Source organism: Cygnus atratus, chromosome 7 (genome assembly GCF_013377495.2).
Source record: "Cygnus atratus isolate AKBS03 ecotype Queensland, Australia chromosome 7, CAtr_DNAZoo_HiC_assembly, whole genome shotgun sequence".
Classification (NCBI taxonomy): Eukaryota; Metazoa; Chordata; class Aves; order Anseriformes; family Anatidae; genus Cygnus; species Cygnus atratus.
In genome coordinates this window covers 1,735,001-1,762,500 of record NC_066368.1, presented here as the reverse complement: position 1 = coordinate 1,762,500, position 27,500 = coordinate 1,735,001, and the positions used below count along the sequence as shown (strand labels likewise).

At 40.3% G+C, this 27,500-nt stretch overlaps 1 protein-coding gene across 1 annotated transcript in view; it reads left to right on the top strand.

Annotated features, from left to right (window-relative positions):
- MGMT (O-6-methylguanine-DNA methyltransferase) overlaps window positions 1-27,500 on the top strand; it is a 170,186-nt gene that overhangs the window by 121,787 nt on the left and 20,899 nt on the right. The window contains exon 5 of the mRNA XM_035547622.1: window positions 13,332-13,489. Coding sequence (XP_035403515.1) covers window positions 13,332-13,489 — 158 coding nt within the window. The remainder of the gene's footprint in view (window positions 1-13,331; window positions 13,490-27,500) is intronic.

The window sequence follows — 27,500 nt, the reverse complement described above, 5'->3', positions numbered from 1 at the left end:
GGAGTAGCGCCGTGGGAGGACGCAGGCTGCCTTTCCGCATTAACAGCAGCCGGGAAGGGGCTGCTCTGTCTGCAGGCAGCAGGGCACAATGTCTGGAGCCGTGCAGCCCTGGGCAGGGCGAGGGTGCCCAAATCCCCATGGCCAGGCCTGCAGAGCTGGGCAGAGCCCAGCCGCAGGGACGATGGAGCGGCCGCGCAGGCAGGAAGAGCTGAGCGGTGCCATCCGTCAGCTCCAGGCTACGGTTTTCCAAGCCAGTGACGGTATTTCTGATTCAAATAATTAAAGTTTTATTCAGTTTGTTTATTGCAGTATTAGTAATCTGGAAAAGAGGTTTGCAATAATAATGTTCGTGTTTTTTCCTACTGTTAAAGCTTTTATTATGCTGCCCTTGCCAGAAAGCACATCGTAAGAGCTTGGATTCAAAATTAAATATGACCTCAGTGTTTTAAAACACAATTACAATAACTATCCATTTAGTATTTTTTTCTTTTACTTTCGACATATGGTCAATATACTTATGTCAGTTTTTAAAGGCATTATTTTATGCTATGCTAACTATTGAACATGTTCCAGCTGCTGTAGTAAATAGCGACGAAAAGAGCTGTTGAAGAAGTTCATTGCACGAACTGCTTCTTGGGTGAAATTACCGTGGTGTCCTGTGTCACGTGCTGCCTGTAGGTGAAGAAAAAAACCCCACCTTGCTTGAGAAGAGAAACTTATATTATTTATATGGAACAGAACAAACCAATTTACAAGAAAGGCACTTAAGTGGGAAGCTTATTTATTAATGAGCGTAGTACACAAGCTAATGGGGTTGTAATGCAGATTCACCTAAAGCTCAGAGGACGGCAGTCTCCAGGCACTGTTCACCACTTCAAAAGGAGAGAAAGCATAGTTCAGAAATATTCCTGCACTATTCAAAACGCAGTTATGTAAATTACACTTTTGTTTGTCTCATCTTGGCCAGAAGGATCATCGGTGGTCGTCTCCATCTCTCCTGCCATGGGACATGGGTGGCATTGCACAGCAGAAACCTCCCAGCTGCCAGGGCTGCAATTTTCAGCTCGCGTTGGGTCCCGCTTCGTGCTCCGTGTGCCCCGCACAGCCCCCGGGGCTGCCCCTGCTCCCCAGGGGCTCCGCACCCACAGGAGGGTGCGCATACACCAAACCTTGGAGTGTGAAAATGAAGGACAATACTCCTTTTATTGTGTTTGTTTGTTTTCCTGCCATTGTAGGGTTGTATTTCTATGCAAGTTCTGGTTTTGAGCCGTAAATTGGTAAGAAGCAAAACAAATTCTTCATCGGGTAATGACCTTTTAGGAACGGTTCTGCCAATGCCAGTGAGACAAAATCCCAAAGCCCTGTAAAAAACCTTTGGAGAAAGACAGAGAGTGTATTTATTAACTGTGCAGCTTTAACTGCCATGAATTAGCGGTGTTCTCTAAGCGTCCTGTCCTGTGGTGACATCAAACGTGGCCGATGAGTGCCTGTTAGGAACCCAGATTTCCATAGGTTTCGTGATAGTTTGGTCTGATGCTGAACTGCAGTAAGTGGCAGTGTTGCTGTGGTTTCGGAGCGTTCATACCTGGCTTTAATAAATAACCAAATGCCATTTCTTTGCACTGGTGTTGGAAGCCTCACAGTAACATGGGAGGGCCAGGCTAGCCTCAGGGACCTGTCTGATCCCTGTCCTGCCATGCTTCCACCCGTACAGTTGCTTCTGTGTGAAGAGCATCTGAAGGGCCTCAGTGACATGGCAAAACTATCTTCATATTTTTTTTTATTTTTATTTTCTTTTGCAGCAGCAGTCGGGCAGTGCATCTGATGGGATCCCACACACCGGGCATACGATGAGCCTGTATTTAGTCCTAACAGGAGATGCTCAGAGGGCAGAGACTGTGACCCACTCTGGGAAGTTAGTTTGAAAAATGGCTTTATGAGCTGAATTCTTAAGAGTTTTCTGATTTATCTGTATCTTAATTCATTTTAATAGGCTGGAGTATCTGCAGGTGCTGTTGATTATAATTCTTGGTGCTCACTTTCATCTTGAATTCGTGCATTAGCACATGTCAAGGTGGACATCTAGAGTCAGCCTTGAGTTTCCTTCCATCAGTTTCCCCGTGTGCCACTGGAGATCACAGACCTTGTTCCCGCAGCAGCATTGTGAGGATTGTCATGTGTATTTTAACCACCTTAGTTTTGTGAGGGGATAGTGTGGTGGTGTTTGTTTTTTTTTTTATCCATGCATAACAGGGATTGTATCTATGTTAGATAAGCAGAAGAATACAAAATTTACTTCAGATACCATTGGGCAGCTGCACAGAGCAGGCAAAAAGTGGGGAAAGCAGTGGTGCTTTCTGGTGCTCTCTGGACCAGAGGAGCCAAGTGGGAAAATGAAGAAAGTCTGGTGTGTGGTGTAAGGGTCCCCAGCAGCCAGCCCTAACACAGTTAATTGCCTGTGATAAAACCGACCTCGGAAGTCTGATGGGAGAATTCTTTTATACAGGAAAAAATGTTTTGTAACAATTTCTTGTAAGTGCTAAAATTAACTGACTTTCTTTTAACCTAATTATAGATAGAACTGATGGTATCACCTATGCTTAATGTTGCCTAACGTCTTGGGTGAGAGTGTGCTGCTGCTTATAACTTTGCTGAATATTTGCTTTTTGCTTTAAAGCATTTCATATGAAGTGTCTACTTAAACGTTGCTAGTGGAGGGTCTTTTGGGCATGTGATTGATTTCCCCCATTCTCAGTTCAGAGCAGGTTGATCCTTTCCAGTAAGAAGATACACAGAAATTGTTGTGGGTTTTTTCTTGGTTTTTTTTTTTTTTTTTTTTTTTGACAAATCTTCTAGTTGTTCTGCTGCCAAACCCACTGAGTTGAAACAGAAATATTTATGAAGAGGCTGCTCTGATATTAGGAACATTTTTGTTCTCCAAGTATGGCCAAGCTGTTGGGCCTTTGGAAAGCATTCATTTGTTAAAAGCTTAGTCTTTTGCTGGTGCTGTATTAGAAAGGATGACCAGAGCAGTGTTTTCTCCTGCAGTTGCTATTTTTCTGACTGCCCTGGGCCAGCCCTGGGTGTGTTATGCCGCCAGTTTGATTTGCTCTCTGTTTTATTCCCAAACTCCTGGTTTCCCTTCCGTTCATTCTGCATTATGCCTCGGAGACAAACTTGTATGGAATAAAACCGGCCCCTTAGAGGGGAATGGATCCCCTGAACAAGTTGAGTTGAGGGTGAATTGCAGGAGCAGGGGTGGTGACCAGCGTGGAAAAAGAGCAGAGAATTGAAACTGGGCAATGTAAGGAGAGGGTAGGATGTTGGCATTGAGTAGGCAATGAAGCAGGGCTTTGGGCATTGGAACACAGGGCAGAAAACTGGGATGGGTGAAGAACCGTAACTTGCTAGTGGTTGTCTTTGCACTCCTCCATTGTTTTGACGTAGATCTTTGTCCATAATGAGATACACTTCTCTGGAAACACAATAAATATGTTCAGGAAAAATAAGCCAAGACCACACATAGTATTGTTTTCCTTGAACCTGTTTCTTGTGTTCCTAGAGAAGTCCGCCTCTCACTGATTGTTTTGTTTCCTCCATGGTCTCACAATGCTGTATCCCAGGGCAAGATCTTGTTTGAAATCTGTGTCTCTCTATATAGGATTCCAATCAAAACTTTAATGGTACAGGGCAGCAAGTAGCATTTAATGACCTTCAGTGCTATCACTTGAGTCTTTTGGGCATTGACATTGATTTTCCTTATCTTGGCATTTGAAGATAGGAGTCTCACTCCCTTCTTTAAAGTGTTTGCTGGTACACACTAGTAGCACAGAATAAGCAGGCAGCATCCTTCCAGGCACCACAGCTGGCCACGACGATGGGCTGCACACACTACTTTCCTAGACAACCTCCATATGGTACCCGAACTCATTACTTGCAAAAGTCAGAAAAAAAAACTAGGCCACTTGGATTTCTGCGTATTTTACTCGAGAGGTAATCAGTAAAATGAAATTTGTATATGATCTGCAGCTTTGTGTCCAGGTGCTTCTTTTTCAGGTTAAAAGATACCCATAAGAATTTTAATCCTTAATAATATAGAAAAATAGAATGAAGAAAATATTGCAAAGGTTGTATGAAAAATAATGTCTCACTAAGTTTTGAGTTCTTATGCTCTTCCATAACTGCATCAATTTCTTCTTAACAGGTCTTAAAAAGAACCGTGGTAGGGACAGTTCAACAGGAATTGTGTTTTTTTTTCTCTCCATTACAGCTCTTGTCCTTTTTTTAATCTGTTACTACTGTCATACAGACACTTCATTTATAAGCAGCTAAATTAAACTATGTAAGAATGCACTTCCCCGTGAATTTCAAGCTTAAAAAGCTGCTTTGTTCATTGATTCAGTTGTGGGGAAAAATGCAACACAGGCGTAAGGCTATTTGAACTCTTTATTTGCCACATTTACAATATTAATAACACTGTTTCTAGAAGTTGTCACATCAAGTAAAAGATCTTCATTCCAGACTGTCTTTTGGGGCCAAATTGAGACTGGATGCATGCATTTAATAAATTGTAGTCTCAAGTAGTCATTTTTGTAAATAATTAGCTTCAGTGAAAGAGTAAGTTAGCATATTGTATGCATCTAATGTTGCAAATGTACATACAGCAAACTTTCCTATTAATCAACAGTCAAGCACTGTAAGTTGGGTCTCATACATAATGAATTGTTCTTAAACCTCTTGGGTTTCATTGATAGAAAAATAAGAGAAAACACGAGTGTAGTAAGCTTTTGAATAAAATTTAACGAGATTGCTCTGCATCCTGTAATTGTTTTGGAGTCATTAGAGACCAGATAATTCATCTGCAGTTTTGGGGTGGCTTTAGCCTTCATCTATCAAAGAAAGACTATTTAAATGACATTTAGGTGTTGATAAAATACATTTTTATTTGTTTCCACAATGAAGGCTTCATTGAAAACGCCGGTTAAATGTATGTATGTTATGTAAAGAATAATGCTGCATGGCTGAGTCTCATTTTAATGTTAATTTTTGAGTTCTAATTATTACTGATTCTTCCATTTGAAAAGTAACACACCACCTATTTCACTAAGAAAAAAATGATTTGATAAGACACCCATTTGAATGCTACTACAGAGATGTAAAGGTATAAGGAAGATAGCAGGATAGCCTTTGCTTTTCAGGAATTGCAATTGTTTATACATGCCTGGTTTCTGTTGACTTCATATGCATGAGTGTGTAGAGTTGTCTTTAATCAGTTGTGAAATACATTAAGAAAAGACATGGAAAAAAAACATAACAAACTTTTAAATTACTCTTGCCTTTTATATGTATTTACTCACAAAAGAGCTACTGTTCAGATGCTAGAGAATCAGCAGTGTGATTTAGGGACTCATCAAAATTAACTATACTAATGACCCTAAGCTGTGGTGATGCTTGATCCCTCTGATGTGCTGCAGCTAATTGGTGCCTAGGACAGAGTTTAACCACGGCAGCTCACTGCCAGGAGGCATCCTGAATGGATCGTAGCTGTGGTTGGTACTTGGGCCTGTCCGAGGGGCAATATCCAGAGCAAGAGGCACGAGGGAGAAGGGTCTGTATTCAAGCACACGGGCTTGTGTGGTCTTTGGGCTGCAGTGTGGCACCTTCGAGGGGGAAAATGATCCAAGGAGCAGCTTTTTCTCACTGGTCTCAGGTCACTTAGAGACTCTCTGGTCCTGCCAGATGCTCCGTGGACTGTTTTGTTTCTCACACGACTCATAGAGGGGTTATGGCTCCATCAGAAATTCTTCCCCGAGGTGATGACAGGATTCTACTGTAATTGGGCAATATTCCCAAAAATGTTTTCCTTTCTACCTATGGGCAGATTCCTTCTGTAAGATCATCTCCATACGCCTGATGTCAAAAAGCCTTTTTTTTTTTTTTTTTCCCGTCTAGCAGGAGGGTAAAAGCCATTCCGAAGTCCACCCACACCCGTCGTGGCGTTTGACGCTAAGTAGGTCTGCAGTCTCCACGAGAGCCATGTCTAAATTGCTGTCAGATCGCATCACGCACTCTCGCCGCCGAGCAGGGCTGCCGGGTCATGTCAGAGCCCATTCGTTATAGTTCCAGCCTGCTACAGCAACGGGCCTCTGGTCTTTCTCTCTTAACAAGAAGATTAGCATGACAGCCGCATGGAGCTCCTTACGCGCACTCACAAAACACTTGTTTCGGTTGGGCTTCAATTACCATCGGGACCTCGGCGGACGAGCTTTGGTCGCCCTGACGTTGAACAACTTTGGGTCCAGCAGTCCTGGTCTCGCTCATGTGGGAGTCTATGTTTTGGGAAGGTTTCTATAATCTTTTCCCCTTTCGTTTTTGTAGTTTTGGGGGAATTCTGAGGAAAGCAAAAAGGACTTTTTAACATTGCCGTACAAGGTACTGATGTTTTTTTCCCCCTTTGATTATATTTCTTCCCTCTGTCCTCTCCCCCTTATCAATGCATTCTTATCAGAGCCTTTTTCATCCTTTTTAATTATAGGGCAATTTTGATAATTTTTGGATTTGTGTAAGGCACAGACCTTCAAGAAATCTTATGGCCAAAGCAGCGTAAAACTAAACAGGAGAAGAAACATTGATCTGTTCCGCTGGCAGTAATTCTTCCTATTTACCCCAGCCTGGAGGTGCTTTTCAAACTGGGGATGCTGAGTGTTGTGTTGCCATGTAAATGTGCTCACAGATTTCCAAGGAAAAAATAATGTTTTTTCTATTACTGGTTTAATTAAAATGTAGTGTTTCTGTCTGCCAGGTAGCTCTTTGTCTTTTTCCTGATTGTAAATCTACTCGTCATGAAAGAGTAGGAGCTGGAGAGTCTGGCACTGGAGAGCACAGGGAAGTTGGTGCCTTATTTTGGAGATGGATAGTTTCCTTCTGCCCCTTCTCGCCTGCTTATCTCTGCCCACCACACCTTCTGCAGGAGTTGGGTTTGCCTCTTGGTGCTCCTCCTCTGCACTCTTCCATTCTTCCTTCATCTGTCTGCATTGGACTCCACGACACAGACTTCCTACTACGTTGATTTTGCTGAAGAACATACATGTTTCCTGAGCATTTTCCTTGAACTTGAGGGTTTGTCCCTTCTTGGGGAGAAAGGGAGATTATTCCTTTTCTAGCAGGAAGGCAGTGGCACACCGGGCAGTATCGAAATGCTGTATCACAGTGACGGCAAGCCAGGAGCAGGGTTTGGTGAGATGTTGTGCCATCTGTATCATGAAGAGTACAGCTGATGATTGCTTTCACAGCAGTCAGGTCATTTCAAGAGCCAAATCCCTCTTAATTAGGACCAATACATTTATATTTTACTATACAATTTTCTGTTCATGAACAAAATCTCTTATGGTTTTTGTTCATGGAATAGTGAAAGAAATTATGGATGCCCTTAAAAAACATAAAACAGCATGTGCCTGAGCATCCAAATATCATTATTTTTCACATACCTGAACATAACAGGATATTGCAAATCCTGTGGTCTTCAGTGCCATGTGTGCCACCATGTCAAAACACAATTCAGTTTGTAACAGCCAGGCAAAAAGCCAATTTCTGTGATAGGACATTGGATAGTTGCATGTAGAAACAGACATTCCATATCTTTTTTTCTTTTTTCTTCTATTTTTATTTTTTATTTATATTTTTATTTTAGGTCTTTATCCCTGCTGTTATCTGAGTGGAAGTGTTGTAGTTAAAGTAATATAATAATGCAATTATCTGAGTTTACCCATATGTGCCAGTGGCCCTTTGGTGACTGAAGTTCAGTTTCATAGGAAGTTGCAGTTTTTGTGATAGTTGGGGGTCTTTTTTGTTTTGTATTTTAAATGAATTGAAATAGAGGGGAATCTTCATTAGTTCAGCATTTCTAGCCATCCATAAACTTCTTCTTAGGCAAGCCACTAAAGGGTGAGGTAAGTATCAGTGGATTAGATGTTCAGGTGTATGTAGGTAGAGACAATGAAAGCTAGCAGTGTATATTATGTTCAACCAATTAATTATATTTAATAGATACATAACTTTAATATAAATATACAAATGAATATATAAATATGTTGTGGGTATTGATATGACATTGTCATAATGTTTTCCTACCTTTGCCCTAAGGAAACTGCCAGCAGAGCCATTGTGATATATTCTCTTTATTTTAAATCACATAACTCGAGGTCCATCTTGTAATGTTTCAGTTAAGTTTTATAAGTGATGGACAAAGCAAAAAGGAGCTCAGAAATAAAATAAAAGATTAAAATCCTACCAGTTTAGAGGATGGGTACCCACTGAGGCTTTTCATTGTGAAACACAGCATTTCTCTGGTTTTCATAATGGCTAAGATATTTAGAATGATACTGAAGCCAATTTGCTGCTTACATGTTTATTTTGGAAGCATGCTAGAAACTTCCAGTTCTTGGCAAATGGTTTGGAAGGATCCTGTTAAACTGAAACAGGTGGCATTTCTGACTTTCTCATCCTTTGCTCAAACCATATTTTCCTTTATTTCATCACATGCAAACTCATAAGAAGTCATGGGAGAGACATGGCTGGGATAGGAACCTCAGGAGGACACCTCTCAGCTGCATGGAAGCAAGAGCCTGGTGACTTCCCTAGGTGGGGAGGTCAGGCTTAAAAAGAGCTGAAATTGAAATAAATACATGGGATTTCAGTAAGAGTGATATGGAATAGCTGTTGTACATGTAAACTGGAGCAGTAAGTCTGCACCCAGGCTGTGGTGGATTCCCATGCTGGGACGGACCTTATGTTGCTCTTGGACTTTGTCACCACCACGAGCTGAATGCATGGGCTGGAGGTCTGCAGCAGCAGCAGCAGTTGCTCCTGGCCTTGAAAGAATCTTCTCTTAGGAGAGATCCAAAACTTTAGGGGAAAAAAATATATTTTTAGTCTGCTTTTTATCGCTTGAAACAAGCATGTTATTTCTATTTGAAGACTTTGTAGTTTTAGTTAAGCATCACATAGTAAAGCCATGTAGAAGAGTCAGTCATTTGCAGCTGAGAAGCCATTTAACATCAACAGAAAGTGTTTATTTTTCTTTTTTAAAAAAAGAGCATCTAACTTACTGCACACACATCATCCTCACTAATGCAAACAAATAAACTTTCTGTTTAATAAACAAAACCTGTACAGTTATTACTCAATGACCAGGTAAAAATACAAAAAGAAACACCACTTGGAATTTTTTGAGAAGCCGGACAGCAGCTAATACCGTTCAGTAATGAAAGCAAGTGCAATGAAAGTCTCCAGTGAAAGTGTGAGTGATTTAAATAACACTGCTGCATTTTAAATAAATGCTTCTCATTATTCTAGCCACATTGCAAAAAAGGTGCCGGTGCTTTTTAAGAAAAGGTAATGAAACTCTCCAAGGCAAAAATAAAGCAGTTGGATTTCTTGTAGCTTTTTTTTTTTTTTTTTTCATTTTTAGATGAACATGCTTGGTTTATTTTCCTGTATAGAAAAAAAAATGTATTGTTGAATCACAGATTTAAGACTTAAGCTTTCTGTAGGCAGGTCAGTGAGCACATGGCTGCTTGGCCGTCACTTTGCAGGCAGGTGGCTCAGCACCGCTGGTGGCTGCGTAGCTGGGAGCCAGTCCCTTCCTGTGCCCTTCTCCAGGACATGGGGCATGGAGAAAAGAGGGAGACCTTTTCTTGTTCATTGCTAAAGATGAGGCACAATTAGTTAATGTAAATGTTAGATGGGTATTTGCCTCTAATATTACACAAACGTTTTCCTGTCCATCTTCATGTTTGACATGATGAAAGACTAATGTTTGGAATGGGCATTCAACCTTCCCAGGAAGCCCAACACTGAACAGAGGAATTTCACACGAGGGGGAAAAATTTCCCGTAATGTAATTCATCTGCTCTCCTTTTCTTCTTATAAATGTTTTGAGACCACTTCTGCTGTGCTTTTTGAAATGTACGTATAGTTTAGTTGGACCAAAGTGTGGCTTTGAAGCCTCAGAAAAGCCTTTTAAAGGCAGCTGCTGTTTTAAGTTGAATTTTTAATGACGAGGTAGTTTGTAGAAGGAATACTGCTACGCAACTTTGGAAAGAGAATGGGGAGGAGAAAAGGGAGGGGGAGGAGGGCCAGTAGAAGACACCTGTGCATTAGTTATGTTCTTTCTTTTTCTTTATTAATGTCATCAAATTCCCAGGAATAGTTGTTAGCATTTCTAGCCAAGCAAAATTAAGGTGAAGATTTTTTTTATCTTTCTGCCAGTGTGAACCTTTCAGCATATATGTTGGTGAATCGACTTTGTGTTCTACAGCAAAAGAGATCAATGCGTTCTTAGAAAGCGCCACCTCTTCTTGCAGAGCTTTGCTTTTCTTGACCGTGGTAGAAAATGGAGATTGGAGATGTGAAAACGCGAAGTGATGGGAGAACATCCCAGAAAAATATCCAGAGATGTTCAGCAGTGACAAGGGGCTCTCCTTATAAACGGTAACTACAATTAAGCCTTACATCCAAACCTTTGTGCCAGGGAAGACCCGGTGGAAGGGAGAAGTATGTGTGGTGGTGGCGAAAACATATCCTTGTGTTGGGATAGCTGTGCTGTGGTATCCAGCAGGCTCTTGTAGCTCCCCCAGCCACACAAATAGGCAAAGCAGCTGCTGTAATTCCTGACTTTTTAAAGAGAGGGGCTTGTGGTGGGCCTTTACGCTGCTCCTGACTGTTAAATAGGGAGCTAAAGGCCTGAAAGTTGCCTTGTGGCTTCAGGCAAAGCCCTTGGAAGCCCAAAGCATCAGGCTCAGAAGCACTGCACCTCGCCAACCTGGGGGTGCTGCCCCCCACCTGCCCAGGGCAGACCGGTGGTGCTGGGTGCAGGCCTCAGGCCGGGCCTCTCCGCCCGCCTCAGGCCGCGGTGGTAGGAGGCAGAGCCACGAGTCCGGCCGCCTGGGGGCTGCCTGCTCGCAGAGCAGCAAGGAGATGTATTCTTTCAGTTTTATTATGATATTATAGTCCAAATCACTTCCAGACTCCCAAGTATGTGAAGCAAGATGATGTGAAAACCATAAGGTTACTGTAGTTTTGAGTGCTTTCTATGCTCTTCTGGATAAATGGAGCAGAAAAGTCTCCCAACTTGTCTTGGAGATTTCAAAGGCATTATTATATTCTGTAGTTATGATATTGTCATAGCTCTAACAATCCACAGTAAAACTGAGCCCTATTCTGCTGAGTGTTGTACATGTGCAGAATAACTGATTATCCTTGGTGTCGAGAACATGGGTTTGAGGTCTGTGTCACACAGATATTCATGTGAAAATGTTTATGCACGGATTCTCAGACTTTTTTTAGCAAAGCAATTATTACACAGCAAAATAACATAGAGATCAGTTTCATAAATTGATGCTACTTTCCCCCTCCCCTTCCATTAAAAAAAAATACAAAATAAAAAAATGTGAGTAGTGTGGTAAGTAAATGGAAAGAGAAATAGGATTGCGTTTAATTTCTAGGAGACTGGATCCAGAGCTGATTGTGCATTTTTGCTTTTCTTCCACTCCAAGTCACCAACTTGTCATATTCTTGTGCTGCTGGAGAATTTTAATTGTCCACCTCTGTGTCCCTCTTTTTGTATGCCACTTTCTAATCAGTAATTATGTGGCCTTCCATGGTTAACAATTAATCAGAAAAATGAGTTGGGGCTGGGAGAAATTGCAGGGGCGTTTGATCATGCACCAGACGAGTGAGGGTTTTGCTTCTGAGAGAAACCCTGAAACAGCTTCCGACTGCACATCATTTATCCTATCCAGAGGCAGGGCAGGTTGGTGTCTGATTACACGGGTGTCCTGTTGTGTTCAGCTTCGTGAGCTTTTGTGGATCAAGCATTTGAAGGTGTTAGGTCTTTTTGCAAAGGTGCCTTGTGGCAAAAGCAGGCCCGGTGTCTTTCATGCCATTAGTGGTACATGATGCATTTAATTTTCTTAGGCTTTCTGCTAGGAGGTAACTAACAAAATATTTTCTCTCACTTGCAGCACACTCGAGCATGCTGGGGAATTTGTTTCATTTTGATTTTTCCCCATAACTGTACAGCAGAAATACTCTGGTTTTCTCCTGTTTCAGGATCTCATGTATTTTGATATTTCCACAATCTTCTCTACTTTCTACTCCCTTGTGACAATCCAGCCTATAGCCAGAAGACTATTCTGTTGAGTTTTACCAGCATACTGTTGAGAAACAGTTCTGGGGTCTGGCTATATTTCCAGCTGGGGAAAAAGAAGTAAAATAAAATGCAATAAGCAGGAAATGAGAAAGGATGGTGTATTGGTGGTATTTAAGATTCTGGGTGCTAGAAGATTGCTGGCAGGGGTTGCTGTTTTGGCAGTCGCTTTTGATGTTGTCTCATCGCTCTTCCCATGGTTTCTCTTGGGTTCATTGCCAATGGGCTGTGTTCAGTTGTGGGTATGCTGAAACTGGTCTCCTCACCCACACAGCGGTATTGGAAAGCACCAGCAGAGCACCATGACCTCTTCACTGATGCTGCTTTGCCTAACCAAGGGCATATGGCTTGGGAAACATGTCTGAATATTTGCAAATCTGGTGTTCACATTTTCAGTCCTCTCACACAGGCATTGCTCTTCCGGAAAAAAAAAAAAAAAAAAAAAAAAAAAAAAAAAAAAAAAAAAAAAAACAGGAGAAAAAGGACATTTTTGTTTGCGGGTGCTTTCTGTTCGTTTGCTTCGCTCTTCAGTATCCTGAAAGCATGAGCTGCCATTGAAAATCAAATGAGTTCTCAATTGCTTCCTTCCAATTCAATAAGTGGAGGAAAGCAGAAACCTGCCAACGTCGCTGGAAGGAAACGCGGAAGAGGAAAGCGCTGGCTCTGCAGAAATCTGTTTCCTTTTCGTCTTTCCCTAGGGAAGGTCCCTGGGGAGACAGGACTGTGCCCGTAGGGGATATGGTGGAGGAGCCTCAGTTCCATCCCCCAGAGAGGCATGAGGATGTGGCCTCTACCAGCCTCTGGGACTTGGGTGGTTTCCTCTCCTTGCTCCCTGATGTTTCCCACTTATGCCTGGTGTTTCCTTCTCACCAATCCTTTATTTTTTTTAAGCAGGTGTAAGCAACCATGTGTCATTGTTGCATTTCAGGAGGTGATGAGGATGAATTTTTGTTACTGCTGTTATGACTCTCATCACTTTTGTCAGAGCAGAAAAAAGACTTTCAGTCTGTGACTCACGATTGAATGCTTCTCAGATGATTCATTTTCTGCTAATGCAGGGAGCATGAATATTCATTTTTATAACTTTTATAATTAATAATTTTACAATTCTCTCTGTCCGCAGGGCAGAGGCGTCGGCGGGCTGCGAGGTGTGCGAAGGCGCGGAGGAGATGACGGAGCCGCTGAAGCAGTGCACGGCCTGGCTGCGCACCTACTTCTGCGAGCCGGCGAGGACGGAGCAGCTGCCCGTGCCCCCCTTCCACCACCCCCTGCTCCAGCGAGGTCAGTGCCACCCCGCCACCATGCCTTTGACTCCCTTTGCCCTACTTCTTGGCCACGGCGGTGCAAATGGTGCAGTTCAGCTCCTGCCATGTGCTGGCTAGAAGGTTTGAATATGAACACATCTGAATGGCGGAACATTTTTCGGTAAGGCTGCTGCTCCCTTAAACTGTCGTCTTGCCAGCATCATGGGGCTGATGTTTGTGAGCGGACAGCTAGCCAACACTACAGAAACAGCCGTGTAGTTGGGTGCCACAGGGAGCTGTGCTCTTATCTTTCTGATTGGTTTTACATCTGATTCCCCAAAGTTACGGTATTTTGATATCTGTATACAATGAACAAGTGCTATTACAAAGTAGTTACAATGGTCATGTATTTAGATGAAAGCATGACATGAGAAAAGTTCCTCCTTACCATTTTCCATTTACTGGACATTTTCCTGAAGACCTTGTTAAAAGAGTCAATCAACATGAAATGAAATAGACCCCAGAATTAAAAAACTAATAATAATAACAGCAGAAGTCTGATTTTGCAGTGGCTTCTTGACTCTCCATGAATGTAATAATTTCTCAGAGAATAAAATTTTCATTTTCTGAGATCTATGTTTTAATTGAATTAGGTGATATATATATTCATAATAATAGAGCACCAGAAAGGGGCTAGTACCCTCTGCTACAGAAGGTAAGACAGTACCATTCTTTATATAAAATAAAAAATGTGTATTTTTTCTTTGTGTGTGGTTCTAGGTGAAAGGCAATTTTTAAATATGGGTGCATAGATTTGTATTTTAAAGTATAGGGACAATACATAAGTACTCATGTAAAACAATTGCCAGTTTTACATGTGGAAAGGAACAGCTGTTTTTATAGGTACACATTCGCAAAGCTCAGCTGTGTCTACTGCTAATTACTGTTTTTATCCAAATTCTTATAAATAATAGGTTTCTTCCTGCTGTTACACTTTCTTATTCTTAAATATCCGATGGCAGCTTCAATGAGCAGAACAAAACCAAAATGTGGTTGTTCTGCAGAGTGTTCTACAGATAGTCAGACTTTTGTTTTCAAAGGATGGGAGTTGTAAATTTTATGAATTTTGCACAGCACCTTTATTTTAATGGTGAACTTCTATACTAATTCTTCTATATTATGAAAATTTCTCAATGCAACATCTTTCATACTGAAATTGAAGGGTTGGTGATGACTTTTTAAAATTTTAAGTTGTGTATTACACTGTCTTCCTCTAATATTTTTACAAACATTCTCATTTTTATCAACTAAAAAAATAATTATTTAGAAGTTTTTAGTGAAACCATCCAATTAACATATGGGAGAATAAGCACTGACAATACTATGATATATCATTTGTTGGAATTGCCAAAATTTTCACAAAGTCCCATCTTCTAGGTGACTACGTTATCATCTGACTGGTTTTTTAGTAGCTGGGATGAAATTAAAGAGATGAGTTGTGAAAACGTTAGGATTGGGATGAACATGAATGGGCAAAGCTGGTGGGGTTATTGCCATTGCTTATTCCATCTTTGATTAAAAGAGAGGAATTCTGTTTCCCAGATGATTCACCAGAAGACTGCAAAACATGTAAAGTAATGCTTCTACTTTTATTAATTTTTCTAACTTGGCTACTGAATTCTTCTCAGCTCAGCTGATGAAGTCTTGTCATGGTGATGTTGCTTCTCCTCAGGGGTCCAGCCATGAGCAGGCCCGACCTGCTGGGGGGCTCTGGCCTTTCTCTGGGCAGCCGCCTCCCTCGGTGTGGGCACCCAGCTGGCATTGTCCCCTTTGTCGGAGGTGGCCGGGGGCTTTCTGGCAGCTATGGGAGGTGGTCGGTGGCCACAAGCCCCCCCGCGGAGTCTCTCCAGTGTGGTGGCAGCATAGGCATCATGGAGGCCGCAGCTGTCCTGCCCTCATGCTGGTGGCAGGCTGTGGTGGGTTCTGCGCTGGGGAGGGCTGAAGTGTTTTTCTCATTGTAGTATGCACAAGTCCAGGTTTTTTTAATTTAGTTCAGTTATTTGTTCTTGGTCTGAGACCAGGTGCGTGTGCTTTACGGGGGTAGGCACATCCATAATGGAAATGCTAACCCAGGACTAATTGACACAACACATTGATGTGATGCTGTTTGTATATATCCTCTTACATTTTCTTCTTAGTGCTACCTTCAGATAACCGATGAAAATGATATTGGAAGGAATGTGGAAATACATGTCAAAAAAAATTGAAGAAATTATTTTTAAAAGTTATTTAGTAGATACATAGGGTAAAAACTGCATTATAGTGGCTTAAATTGTACATTTCAATTTATGTGTAAGTGAGAGTTGCAGTTCTGCTAAATTAAGAATTTGGTATTTATTTACTTTTTCACATTTACATTTGAAAGTGCCTACTCATTTCTCCAGGCACTTAAAAATGCAGAATAAACACAAGTGAGAGCATGAAGATCCAAAGCTGTGAAGGCTTTTCTCTTCACACTGATTTCCTTACATGTCTCAGTTCATCAGCAGCTCTCTAACGAGTCGCCAGAACCTTTGGCCCATCTTTTCTCCCGTCCCAGCGAATATGACCACTTACAGTACTGTTCTTTGATCCTGGCCCGTGCAAGTTCCATCATCAAGTGCTTTTGTGATAAGAGCTGATTATTGGATATTTTCTTTCTTCTTAAGCAGTCCTTAGATCAAACTGTCTTTTTTTTTTTTCCTGCGGAAGTGTCATCTGAGGACAGTAAGGGCTTTGCTTATCTTATGGCATAGCATTTTGCAAAATGACTCTTAAAAATCTGTATGAAGTTCTTTCAGGATGAAGCACTGCTCAATAAATGATCAGTTTTCTGCAGTTCCTTTTGTGCCAATTATTAAGACAGTTCCTTATGAAGAGAAAAATACTAACATTTAACTTCACAATAGCAAAAGCAGAGAGATTTGCAAATTCAGGAAGTAAAGGTGGGCTCCTGCAGGTGGAATAAAGCCATCTTGCACTGTGGTATCCCGCAGTGATCTTTATTCCCCACCATGTGAGGCAGTGAGCTCCCTCAGCTGCTCATCCCGTTGGCCTCGTGGCGAGCTCACAGCCCAGCCTCTTCAGGCCTTCTGCACTTCACGACCAGGCTGAGGGACCTGTCAGTGGCCACACAAAACAAATTCAGCTGTGTGCTTTCTTTTTCTGGGCTCCTGGGGAAGAGAAGCACCAGTCATCCATCGGACACCGAGCCCCTTCCAACAATCCCTGTGCTGACTGTGAAAATGAAATAACAGTGTCATTATGCAGCCGTAATTTGGCTGCCAAGTGCGTGTGCATTACCATCGCACTGGCAAGCTCAATTCTGACACTTACTGTTCCAGCCACACATCTCGTGTCCTAGATTTTCTAAAGTGCCTTTAATTCTCTAAATTACTATTAAAAGGGGGGAAAGCATCTAAAAGCACTCCAAATATGCAATTAAACATTCCTCCTTGTAACTCATCAGCGGTAAAGTTTGACTCTGAGGTGCTGGTGCTGTAGCACAGCTTGAGATAGGCATGAAAAGTTCAAAGCTGGTTTCTCCACACCTCCAGAAGTTGTCAGCTCACCAGCTGTCTGCTTCCAGCATATGCAGCCAATTCTTTCTTTTTTTTCTGTTTTTTTTTTTTTTTTGAAAATGTAATTGAAAACTGGAATTTTCATTGATTTGCATCATGGGCAGTGCTCAATGTAGAATTTCATTGAACTAGGAAAAAGTAGGTTTTTCCCACTTCTCTGCAGCGTGACTTCAAGGTGTTATACCTCAGGAAAATGACTGAATATTTATCATGGAGAGTGATTAATTGGTCTTAATGTACCATGGTCATTAGCCCCCTTTATATATGAAGAAGAAAAATTGACCTTGTTGTTGTTTTGAAGCCTATGCATGAGTTGCTTGATTTGTGAGTTCATGAAATGGTAAAGGAAATGCTAAATTGGCCAGTCATGAATTTCCTGACTTTTCTTTATTTGTGTCTTACAAACTTACGGGTTGAGACTGCAGAAAGCATTGCAGCGCTGGGCGCTGCAGCAGGGAGCAGTTGTGTGTTTCCAGACCAGATGGCTTATTAGAGCAACAAGAGCAGAGGAAATTGGACACACACAAGAGTTTTCCTTTGCCCTGTGACAAGCAGCAGCCCTGGGGCCCTGCTCTTTGCGTGCCATGCCATGCCCAGCCTCCGTCATCGCTGGACAAGCTCCTTTAGCTTTGCAAAATGACACTTTTATTTCTCGAGTCCAGAGCTCCTCAGTCATGTCCCTGTACCAGAGGTGTGGACCCGGAGTGAAGGCGTTTCGTGGTGGTCCAGCTCGGCCACCACGCTGTGCTGTGCACCCTGCTGTGCACCCTGCTGTGCTGCTTACTGTGGCTGTGCGAGGGAGCTGGCAGCGTGCAGGTCTGTGAGCGGTGCTGCGTGTAAGCGAGGGCAGCAAAAAGCTATGAAAAAGCTAGGGGAGGAACAATTTGAGGATGGAGACCAGGGAGGTGAGCTTTGCAAACCAGCTTAAGGAGCTGAAATTTCCTGTGTATAATGCATGTTACTCATCCAAGAAGGGATACTGATGAAACACCTCATACATAATGGCAGCAGAGTCTTCAAAGACATCGGTAGTACCTCCATTCTCCCTTCAAGATGACTTTGCTCCATGCCCAGGCCTGTAATCAATAATTACCCTGTGATTTCCTGGGAGCCTTCTCGTTCAGAAACTTGAACCAAAGCGTGATAGACTAGCAAACCTGGTGTAGTCGCCACCACAGGACAGAGAAACACACTGTAAAATACTGGTTACCAGATGAAGAAACTATTTACTTTCATAATTTGGTGTCGCTCTCTGTGGAATGAGACTTTGTCCTCCAGCTTTCAGGGAGACTCTTGCTCCCTTGTTGCATGCCCGCCAGTCCCTCCCGGATTCCACACGTCTATGGGATCTCTCCCTTCACAAAGTACCTGTAAAGAAAATCCTTCCATTAATAACAAAATATCGATTGATCTTACACCTTACCACTAGTGGGAGCACTTTTGTTTTACTGTTGTTTTTGTACATCCTAAACTATTTTTAAAAAAATGCAGCAAATTAAGATAAAAGATAAAAGGCTAAGATAAAAAAGTAGATATTCTTCGTTCTGTCTGTAAGCCAGCAAAGACCAAAGTTTTTTTTTTTCCTTTTGGTGGTTGAAATGCTCAAATCACTAGTTTTCTGAAGATCGCAGGGCTGATTTGATTTACTTCTGAGACATCAGATTCAACATGCCCTGAATACTTACATTTTTAAAGTGTTTTTAAAGACTGTACTGCTTACCCTAATTGCTGTGTGAAGCATATCCTAAGAGTAAATTTTTCTCTCATGCAATTTAGCCAAATACTTTTTCAATACATGAAGTTTGCTAAAATAAGAAAAGCATTTATAGTATTAAGATCAATACAGATCTCTCTTCCATTTCTTTAAGCTGAAGCTAGTAAAACAATTGTAAAAATCCTTTACCTTTTCGAGATACTACCTAGTAAAGCTAGAAGGTTTCAAACTTTGGGTGCCAGTTTATAGATAGTAGGATAGCAACTCTACCCAAATTCAGCAGGAAAGAAATGGCTGGGAAATATTTATTTATATAATATATTTATATATATATATATATATGTATATGTATATATTATATGATAATATATATTATATTGCATATAATCATACATATTATACATAATAATATGAAATAATATGTACTGTATAATATATAATATGTAATATTTTACTAATATACATTATTACATATAATATCTATCTATATAGAGGGAGAGATATATATGCTTATACATACGTAATAAAAGAATGGGTAAACTACTCTTCAGGAGCTCCAGAAACAGAGAGTATAGGTCTGAGGCTTCCGAGGCTCAAAGGGGAGAAGCCGTGAAAAAAAAACTGATCAGAAGAGTAGGAGGAGGACACTCAGGGACATCAGATGCCAGAGCAGACGGACAGATCTCCTCGGTTGGTCCTGAGGTCACTGCACAGCAGCCATGAGCATTTATGTAACAAAAAAAAAATGTAATGTTATGGTTTGGTGATTTGCAGCCTTGAGGACAACAGGAGACAATGGGAATTAAGGGTGGTAAGAACAGGTGAGAATAGAGTGTGATTTGACCTACAAATGATTTTATTAAGGTGAAGGTAACTTTGATCATTAATAGAAAAGTAATCATAAACATTTTAAGTACATCTTAAACTTCGGCGTTTTCTTCTGACTCCTAGAATGATGTTTTCCCAGTGTTATCAATGCAGTAAATACTAAAGGGAATGAAATTTTCACGATTTTAATATCTTTATTAACTTGTAATTCTTAAAGGGATGGCCTGTGGATATGAGATATATCTATAGAGACATACATATATCTGAGCCTTACATAGTTTTAATTTCCTTCAGTCCTGTGCATGTCTTGTAACTTTATTTGCCCTTTTAAACTAAATTGCACCTACTTTTAAATGACTCTTCTAGCATGATCTAATAAACATAAATCCATACTCAATATCTGAAATATGCTAGCTGGCTGGAGCTTGCTAGGATGATAGACAGTTGAAGAATATGGGGCAAATAATTACTTCTGCTTCTTATCAAACAGTTGAGTTATCAAGTTCACTATTCACTCTTCTTCCCAGATATCAGAGGTACATTTTTTCACTATATGATAACACAGAGAGTATGAGAGACAGTGTGTCTTGTTTTTATTTTTTTTCTTTGATTTTAAGTTCCTAGAGAAGGATTTTTAGGAGGGAATTTTTAAAAACATATTTGCTATGGGCAAGCCAACCTAATGGCCAAAATACTGCTTCTCTTTTAACTGAACAGGAGCCTCTTTGCAGTAAAAATCTTTGTAGTATTATCTGTGCTCACACGAACTGCCCAGACTTGCAAGTGGTGATAGCAGACGTACAGAACTGTGGTAGGAAACCTTAGGAAGGTGTTAGGATGCAACAGCAGGAGCCAGGGTGTGAAGCTGGGTACATTGACCAACTGGACTTATATAGATATATATTTTAAAATATATTTGAGTGGAAGAGATGGTGTATTGGCAGCACTAACTCACACCAGTGCAGTGCAAATAAATAAATGACCAAACCCCAATCCAGTGAGAGCTGTTGGCAATGTCATTTCAGAGATTGCCATATTCACAGCATAGCCATCCTCAACAGGAAAAATGGAAAATTCAGCCTACAGAAAAAAACTGAAAGAGCCAGCCTTGGCCCACTATCATCTCTGCATGGTTACCTTATTTCTAGTGAAAAATGGAAAATACAGTAAAGTTCAATTGGGAAAGTGTAAGTCAACCAGCATTACCAAGTTGTACTTATATTTTGCAGAACTGAATTGCACTGGTAGGTAACCTGCTGAGGAGGAGGCAGGGCTTGATGTTTCCTTGATAAGTGTAAAACATCATTCTCACCATTTATTTTTTCAAGTTGTGAAATTCTCTTTATATTTTTATATTCATTTCACTAAAGAGAAGAAATAACCAAAACTGTTACCAGCTTTCACTTATTTTCATTCCTGCAGCTTCATCAGACATGCAAATACATTTATATTTAGGCTTTTAGAAAACATTATTTTAAGGTAATTTGAAATAATCTGCTTGAAAATGTTGGTATTTCACATATCTGGACATGGTGGATTCACATGCAAAAAGATGAGAAGTTTTCATATTTCTGTCTGCCAATGCAAAATTCAAATTCCATAGACTGGCACCTTCTTTTATTACCGTTTCATTAAGAATAGTTTTGACAATCAGAAAGTTACTGTTTTGCTAGGTATTTAATGGATTTTTACAATCCAATACTTCCCTACAATTTTCTTCAAACAGAAATCAATCCTCCCCAACCTTCAAAAACAACAAAACCAAAAAATATCTCCGTTACTTTTGTGTTACAAGTTCTTTTTCCATCCCAGTTGGCTCACTGCATTGTATCAACTGTCGGTATTAAAAAAAAAAAAAAATTACAAATACCTTCTCAACAGAAGTATTTACAAAATTCCTGACTCAGTTTCTCTTGAATTCAGAGCAAAATTCCCACCATTTTCAGTGGAAGCTCCTGTGGTTTTAAGTGTATGTTAAGTCTGCTTTATTTGTGCCCGCCTGTTCACTGTTCATAGGATAAATTGTCTGCCAAACATAAGCCCTTCCTGACAATTCAAATTCCTTTTTGCCATGGTCCCTGACACACAGTCGGGATTTAGGCAAAGCCATCAGGATGCATGGACTCCCAAGATGGCAGAGGAATCGTAGCTTCTTATGGGGTACAATTTTTTGGTGGAGCCAGGCAGAGGAAGCTCTTCCTGAGGTGGGATCTTTGAAAGAAGCTAAAGGGCAGGGAGAGCAGTGTGTCTGTATTAGCATGGGGAAGACAGTGAAAGTGTCAGTTAGTTTAAAAAAAAAAAAAAGGCATTGTATTTTCAATAGAATAATCCTTTCTTGTCAATATTCTTGACATTAGTTATGCATCTGCCCACATTATGAAGGGGAGTTATCAAGACCGGGTCCTTTCTCCATCCATGAAATACAAGGAATAAGTTGATCCCAATTTTGATAATATTTTAGTCAAATGTGGTAAACTTTGGAAATGACTGCTTGTATATGAGGTTTCAATAAAAAGGTCAGAACTGAAGGTGGAAAAAAGCAAATGCCAACATGGAAGACGACTTCCTGTACCTGGAGCCATGTGCTATTGTCTTTACCTGCACCTGCAGATCTTTGCAACCTCCTCGCAGTGCAGACCGATGAGGAGTCTGTTTCATTTAATTCATTTTTCCTTTGATTTGTTTGCTTGCTTGACACACTCGCAGGTCCATGTAACCTTTGCACCCTATTTAATAAACTATGTAATCAAGAGAAAAGAAAAGAATTTTATAAATATAGTACCCCCACCTATTTGCTTAATGAACTTTCAGCCAAGTTTTCCTTATCAAGGGGAAGTAACATCAGAACTCATATGCATTCAACCTGTTTGGTATTTCAGGGGTAATGTGTTTAATATGACTGCTGCTGTAGCAACTGCCTTGCTTCTAAAGGCCATTTTGTGGTGTTGGGTTTTTTTTCATTTTCTTTTTTTTTTTTTCCAGAAAACAAAAATATTAGGATGTTTATGACACGTTACGGGTACGTAGGTTAACTAGTTTGAGAGGAAACCATTTTCTGCCATTGGTATTTGCTGCTGCTTGACCTAAGAGTGCCTCTTTCTGACCCATTTCCAAGATATTTTGCTGTATCTTCTTTTGGAGCTTGTAAATGTAAGAGCTGACCGGTATATTATAGGAAAAACAAGGGCTTGCAAAAATATACTTTTCACTAGAAATTTACATCCCACATTCTTCTCAGAATAAAATATGCAAGAGCCAACATAAATGGCATACTCTTTTTTTTCTTTCTTTTTTTCCCCATGAATTGGGCCTTTGATGTTCAAGAGGAGCCAATATTAAAGGACATCCCTAGAAGGCTGTAGAAATTGTTCCTATTTATGACAAATGTAAAATAGTACAAATCTAGCTGAATGTGATGGTGTCATTAGTTTGTGAATCGCATCCTTGAAAATAACTGTGGAGGAGCCAAATCGGTTTAAAAGAAGATAACAAAATGGTTTAAGCTACTTAGGTTGAATGCCAATTATATTTTAATATTCAACTGAGCATATTTTACTAAGAAAAAAGGCAGCGTCGACGCATGCATAACTCATTGGCAGCGTCGACCAGCTGTGCCACTCTTCTCTTCGAATCACTTTGTGCATTTTAGTAGCATGGTAATTTAGTAGAGAACTACCTGAGTGATGGCATTTTCAATGAGCAGGTAATCTACAGAGAATTTTTATATGGTTATGAGTTCTGTGCTTCAGCCTGGCAACACAAAAATACATCAAGACCAATTACGGTATCAACTTTCAGCGTGATACCCTTGCCACGCAAGTGCATGTATTTCTGCCCCAGGCATTTCAAATTGCATCTAATTTGAAATCTTTGGGGTTTTAATTAAATTTCAGAATATATGGAATTCTTCATTAGTACCTGCTCTGAATAGCAGATTATACTTCTCTCAGTCTCTCGTTAAAGAAGTAGGCTGTGGTAAATAGCATGTTCAAGAACTGATCATTTGTGGTGCCTGGATATTGGGAACAGAAATAGTGAAATGCAAAATAATATCAAAAAGATTATTAGTCCAGTGAGGGACTCTTGATTTGTATTTTAATGGAATTTTACATTTCTCTTAATGATTTGCAAATTGTCCTCTGATTATAAGATGCATTAAGCTTTTCATTTTAATGGAGAGACACAGCCATTAGCAGAAATTTTTTTCTGTCTTCTTTTTAGAGTGCTTCCCTGCAGCAGATAAATATTGAAACCATTAACACCTTTTGATGTACTTTATAGTGCTGCAGCTTGGACCAGTACATGAATGAATGTGGCCTTTTATATTTTAGCACTTTGCTTGAAGCTCATGATTGTCTTTACATGGGTGAACAATGACTGAAGCTATACGTTTTCAGGCAAGCAATAAAATAATGTGTATTTCCCTGTAATTAATGTTCCAAATGTTTCAGTGAATATCATTCATATTTAATGCAAAAAGAAAAAGTAAAGCCAACAAAAGTCAAGATCTGAAATTCAGATTAAGAGTGCTCTGACCTTAAGTCTGACCATCTTTTAAGGGAGGAGGATCACAGCATCTCTCCTAGCAGGATTTCTTAAGAATTCACAAACAATTTCTCAGTGGTGAAGTACACAAACATATTCTTTGTTGCAGAAGCAAGAATATATGCTCTTCATTTGTCAATATGAAAGTCAAATTTCCTGCTTGCTATCAGCTTAACGTGAACCCTTAACGCTGTATAAACATGTTTGTCAGTGTGCTGATTTCATTGGGTTTGTCAGAAGGGCATGGAATAAGGAAAAACCCTCTTTCGTGGCAGGCTGTGAGACATATGTAGTATTTTTCTGATACTGCAGATTTATGTAAAATAATTGGTCTGCTAGTTCAGGAAAATATGTACTTGTTAAACTTACTAACTTATTAAAATACCTGCAGTATTCTTTAGGCTCTTCAGAAAAGCAAATCGTTCTTTGAGAGGTGCTGGACAAGGGTATTTTTGAACAACTGTGCTGTTTCCTCAGCCCCGTGTGCTTCTCACACCCCAAATAAGCCAGAATTTCTCTCTGCCTTTCGTAGGCTTTTCCTCTCTTGGCCCATTACGTCTTTCTGCAAGGACTTCCGCCAAACAAGGTGGTTACTTTAGGGCTGCTTATTAATTTAGCAAACTCTAGTCTCTGAAAAACCATCAGGGGTCACTGATAGGACTTCTCTGTGCTTGCTTCCAGGATGTCTGTTTAAATAATTTGAATCTCGGGAATTCAAATTGCAGTTCATTTAGCAGTGTACTGTGTATGATGGCAGTGTTATCAGTCAAGAGGCTAAGTAACTTCATGAAATTGCAGTTTGTCTTCACAGTTGTTTTGCTGACTGCTTAAATGTGTGCTCCTTAAGAAAAAGAAAAAAGAGAAAAGAAAAAAAGCAGCGTAACTTTGAGGTTGAAGCCAGAAAATTCTAAGAATTAATTGCTGCTGCTTTCATATGTGCCTTGAAAAGAAGTTGCATCATTTGTGAATTAGTGTTTGCAAAGTGCTATGTAAGTGTTTAGCTTTATACATTAGATATTTATAATTCAATAATAAATTAATACAAACTAAAAAAGAAAATAAGTACTTTGATACTGACTTAATTTGTATGTAGTAAGCAAATAGTTTCATTTTATTACAGTTAAGCAATTTAATGAATATTATTTTTAACTTGCCCATTTACAAAGAAACTTATAGAAATCTAAAGAAATTGCTATTCATACTTCACACAGACAACTGAAGATCTTATAATTTACTTTGGTCACATAATAGAGCACATTTGCATTACATATTTCAAAATTAAAATATATTAATTTTCTAGGGCAGGTTATCTTTGGTAACACAATCTTCACAAAGCAACTGAGGGTGCAGATTTCTTGATCCAGAGTCATTTGGGAGTGGTTATTTAGGGCCATGTTGAAAAATGAAACGGTAAAAACACCTCATCAGTGTAATTCTAAGTGGAATTATGGAGAAAAAGCAATTAGGCTTGAAGCAGCAAAAACTGCAGGAGAGGCAGTGCATCCTAGCATACCTCCCCTTTTCACACCCGGGTCGTCTGCCATGCCACCAACCTGCCTGGAGGAGGAGCACCAGAATGCCTGCTTTGACATAACCCAGTCGTGACAATATCCATCATTGTGGGAGTGCTGTTGGTCGACAATTCTGAAGAAAGAAATCCATGATTGCATTCTTCAGAATAACCTGGTTTAGGGTCGTCCTGTTTTGTGGCTAAGTACGGAGTTGTTCTGTGAAAATGCTTCCTGGGGCACCTGAGTGAGGCCTCTTGGGAAGTTCAGTGTTGCAGTCCACAGTACAGTAGAGTCATTGGGAAAATATCTCTGCTTCTAAGACAATATGAGAAGTTTCAACTCGTAGAATCAGTTTTGCACCAGACGATATCAAAATTCACTGGTTTATCCCCATTTTACATCACAGGACCTTGTTGGAGCCCTGAAATGATAAAAGGAAAATCTTGTAGGACGTGTATACGAAATTTAGAGCCTGCAGCTTCACATTTACTTTGTGGTGGTTCTAGGTCCTGTGTGTGTGTGAATGGAGGGCTTGGGCAATTAGAGCTCTTCGTTTAGGTTTGTGGTTTGATTGCCCTGGAGATTGCCAGGCGCGCTCAGAGCTTGGAGCTGCCCCGTTGTAGCCCCGGGTCACCAACAGCAGCAAATCAACTGTGAATGTGCAAGGCCCCGAATTTAAATCATCAAAACTTCAAAATTCATTTGCTGTCCTTTGCTTTTTCAAATTTCAAGACCTTGAACCAAAGGTCAGGATGAGTTTGAACTGTTGATGTTAGCAAAGTTAATTTATAGGTATGAATTGGAAATCATGCTTTATCAACACGTGTGAGTAGTTGAATTCACGTTTTATTTTGAGTTCATTAATATCAGAATGACAATTCCAACACACCCGTAAATCTTCAGAAGTTTTTGCAGAACCTCCCTGCCTGTTGAAATTTAACTACAACCAGATGGTCCTACCGACCCTTCCTCAATCCCACTGTAATTAGGAAACGGCATCTTCTGTGATTTATTTAAGAGCTGTGGACAGGTTTGTATGTCGTGTTACCAGGATAAGTCAGAAGAGCTGGATCACAGCAGCACATGGGAGGCTGCATTTTTGTTGTGTTACAACAATGCAGGCTGAGGTAAATTAATATACTTTCTTTGTGTTTGTTTTTTTTTTTCTCCCATGAAAGAGAGGAGCAGCCTTCACAGTCCAGGCATCAGTCAAAGCACTTTTAAAGGGCAATATAAAGAATGCCAAGAATTGGGAGAAAAAAGGGTTGAGATGGGACCAGAAGATCTATTTTAATATTCTTAGTCATATTATGGCCAGTTGTTCTATCTTGTCATGCATGCCCTTCTGATAAGGATTTTTATTACTACGATAAAAATACGATAAAAAGAGCCAGGTTCAGTTCCCAGGTTCGGTCTGCAAATTGCAGCTGATGAGGCACGTTTAGAAGGTGCCCAGATGAAGTTGTTGTTGAGTTCTTGCCTCCCTGACAAGCAAAACAGAGAGAAGTCCCCCCTCATTTATTCTGTCCTGAAAAGAAAACAATGTCAATTTTCTGGCTCAGGCACTTAAAAATTGGAGTAGGGTTGGTGCATGGTGTCTCTGGAAGGACTATTATGTGTCCCCTCCAGAACAGAAGAGAATGTCTTATGGCATTAAATACTGACAAAATATGGAAAGATAAGCTGATTTTGAAGTGTATGAGGCAGTATCTGATGTTTCTGAATTGACCTGATCTGCAGAGCTCTTGTATATGTGCTTATAGTAGTTTCTATACGTATTAAAAATATCCATGAAGTCATTAAAAAGTTATTTTTACACACTTTGTATAG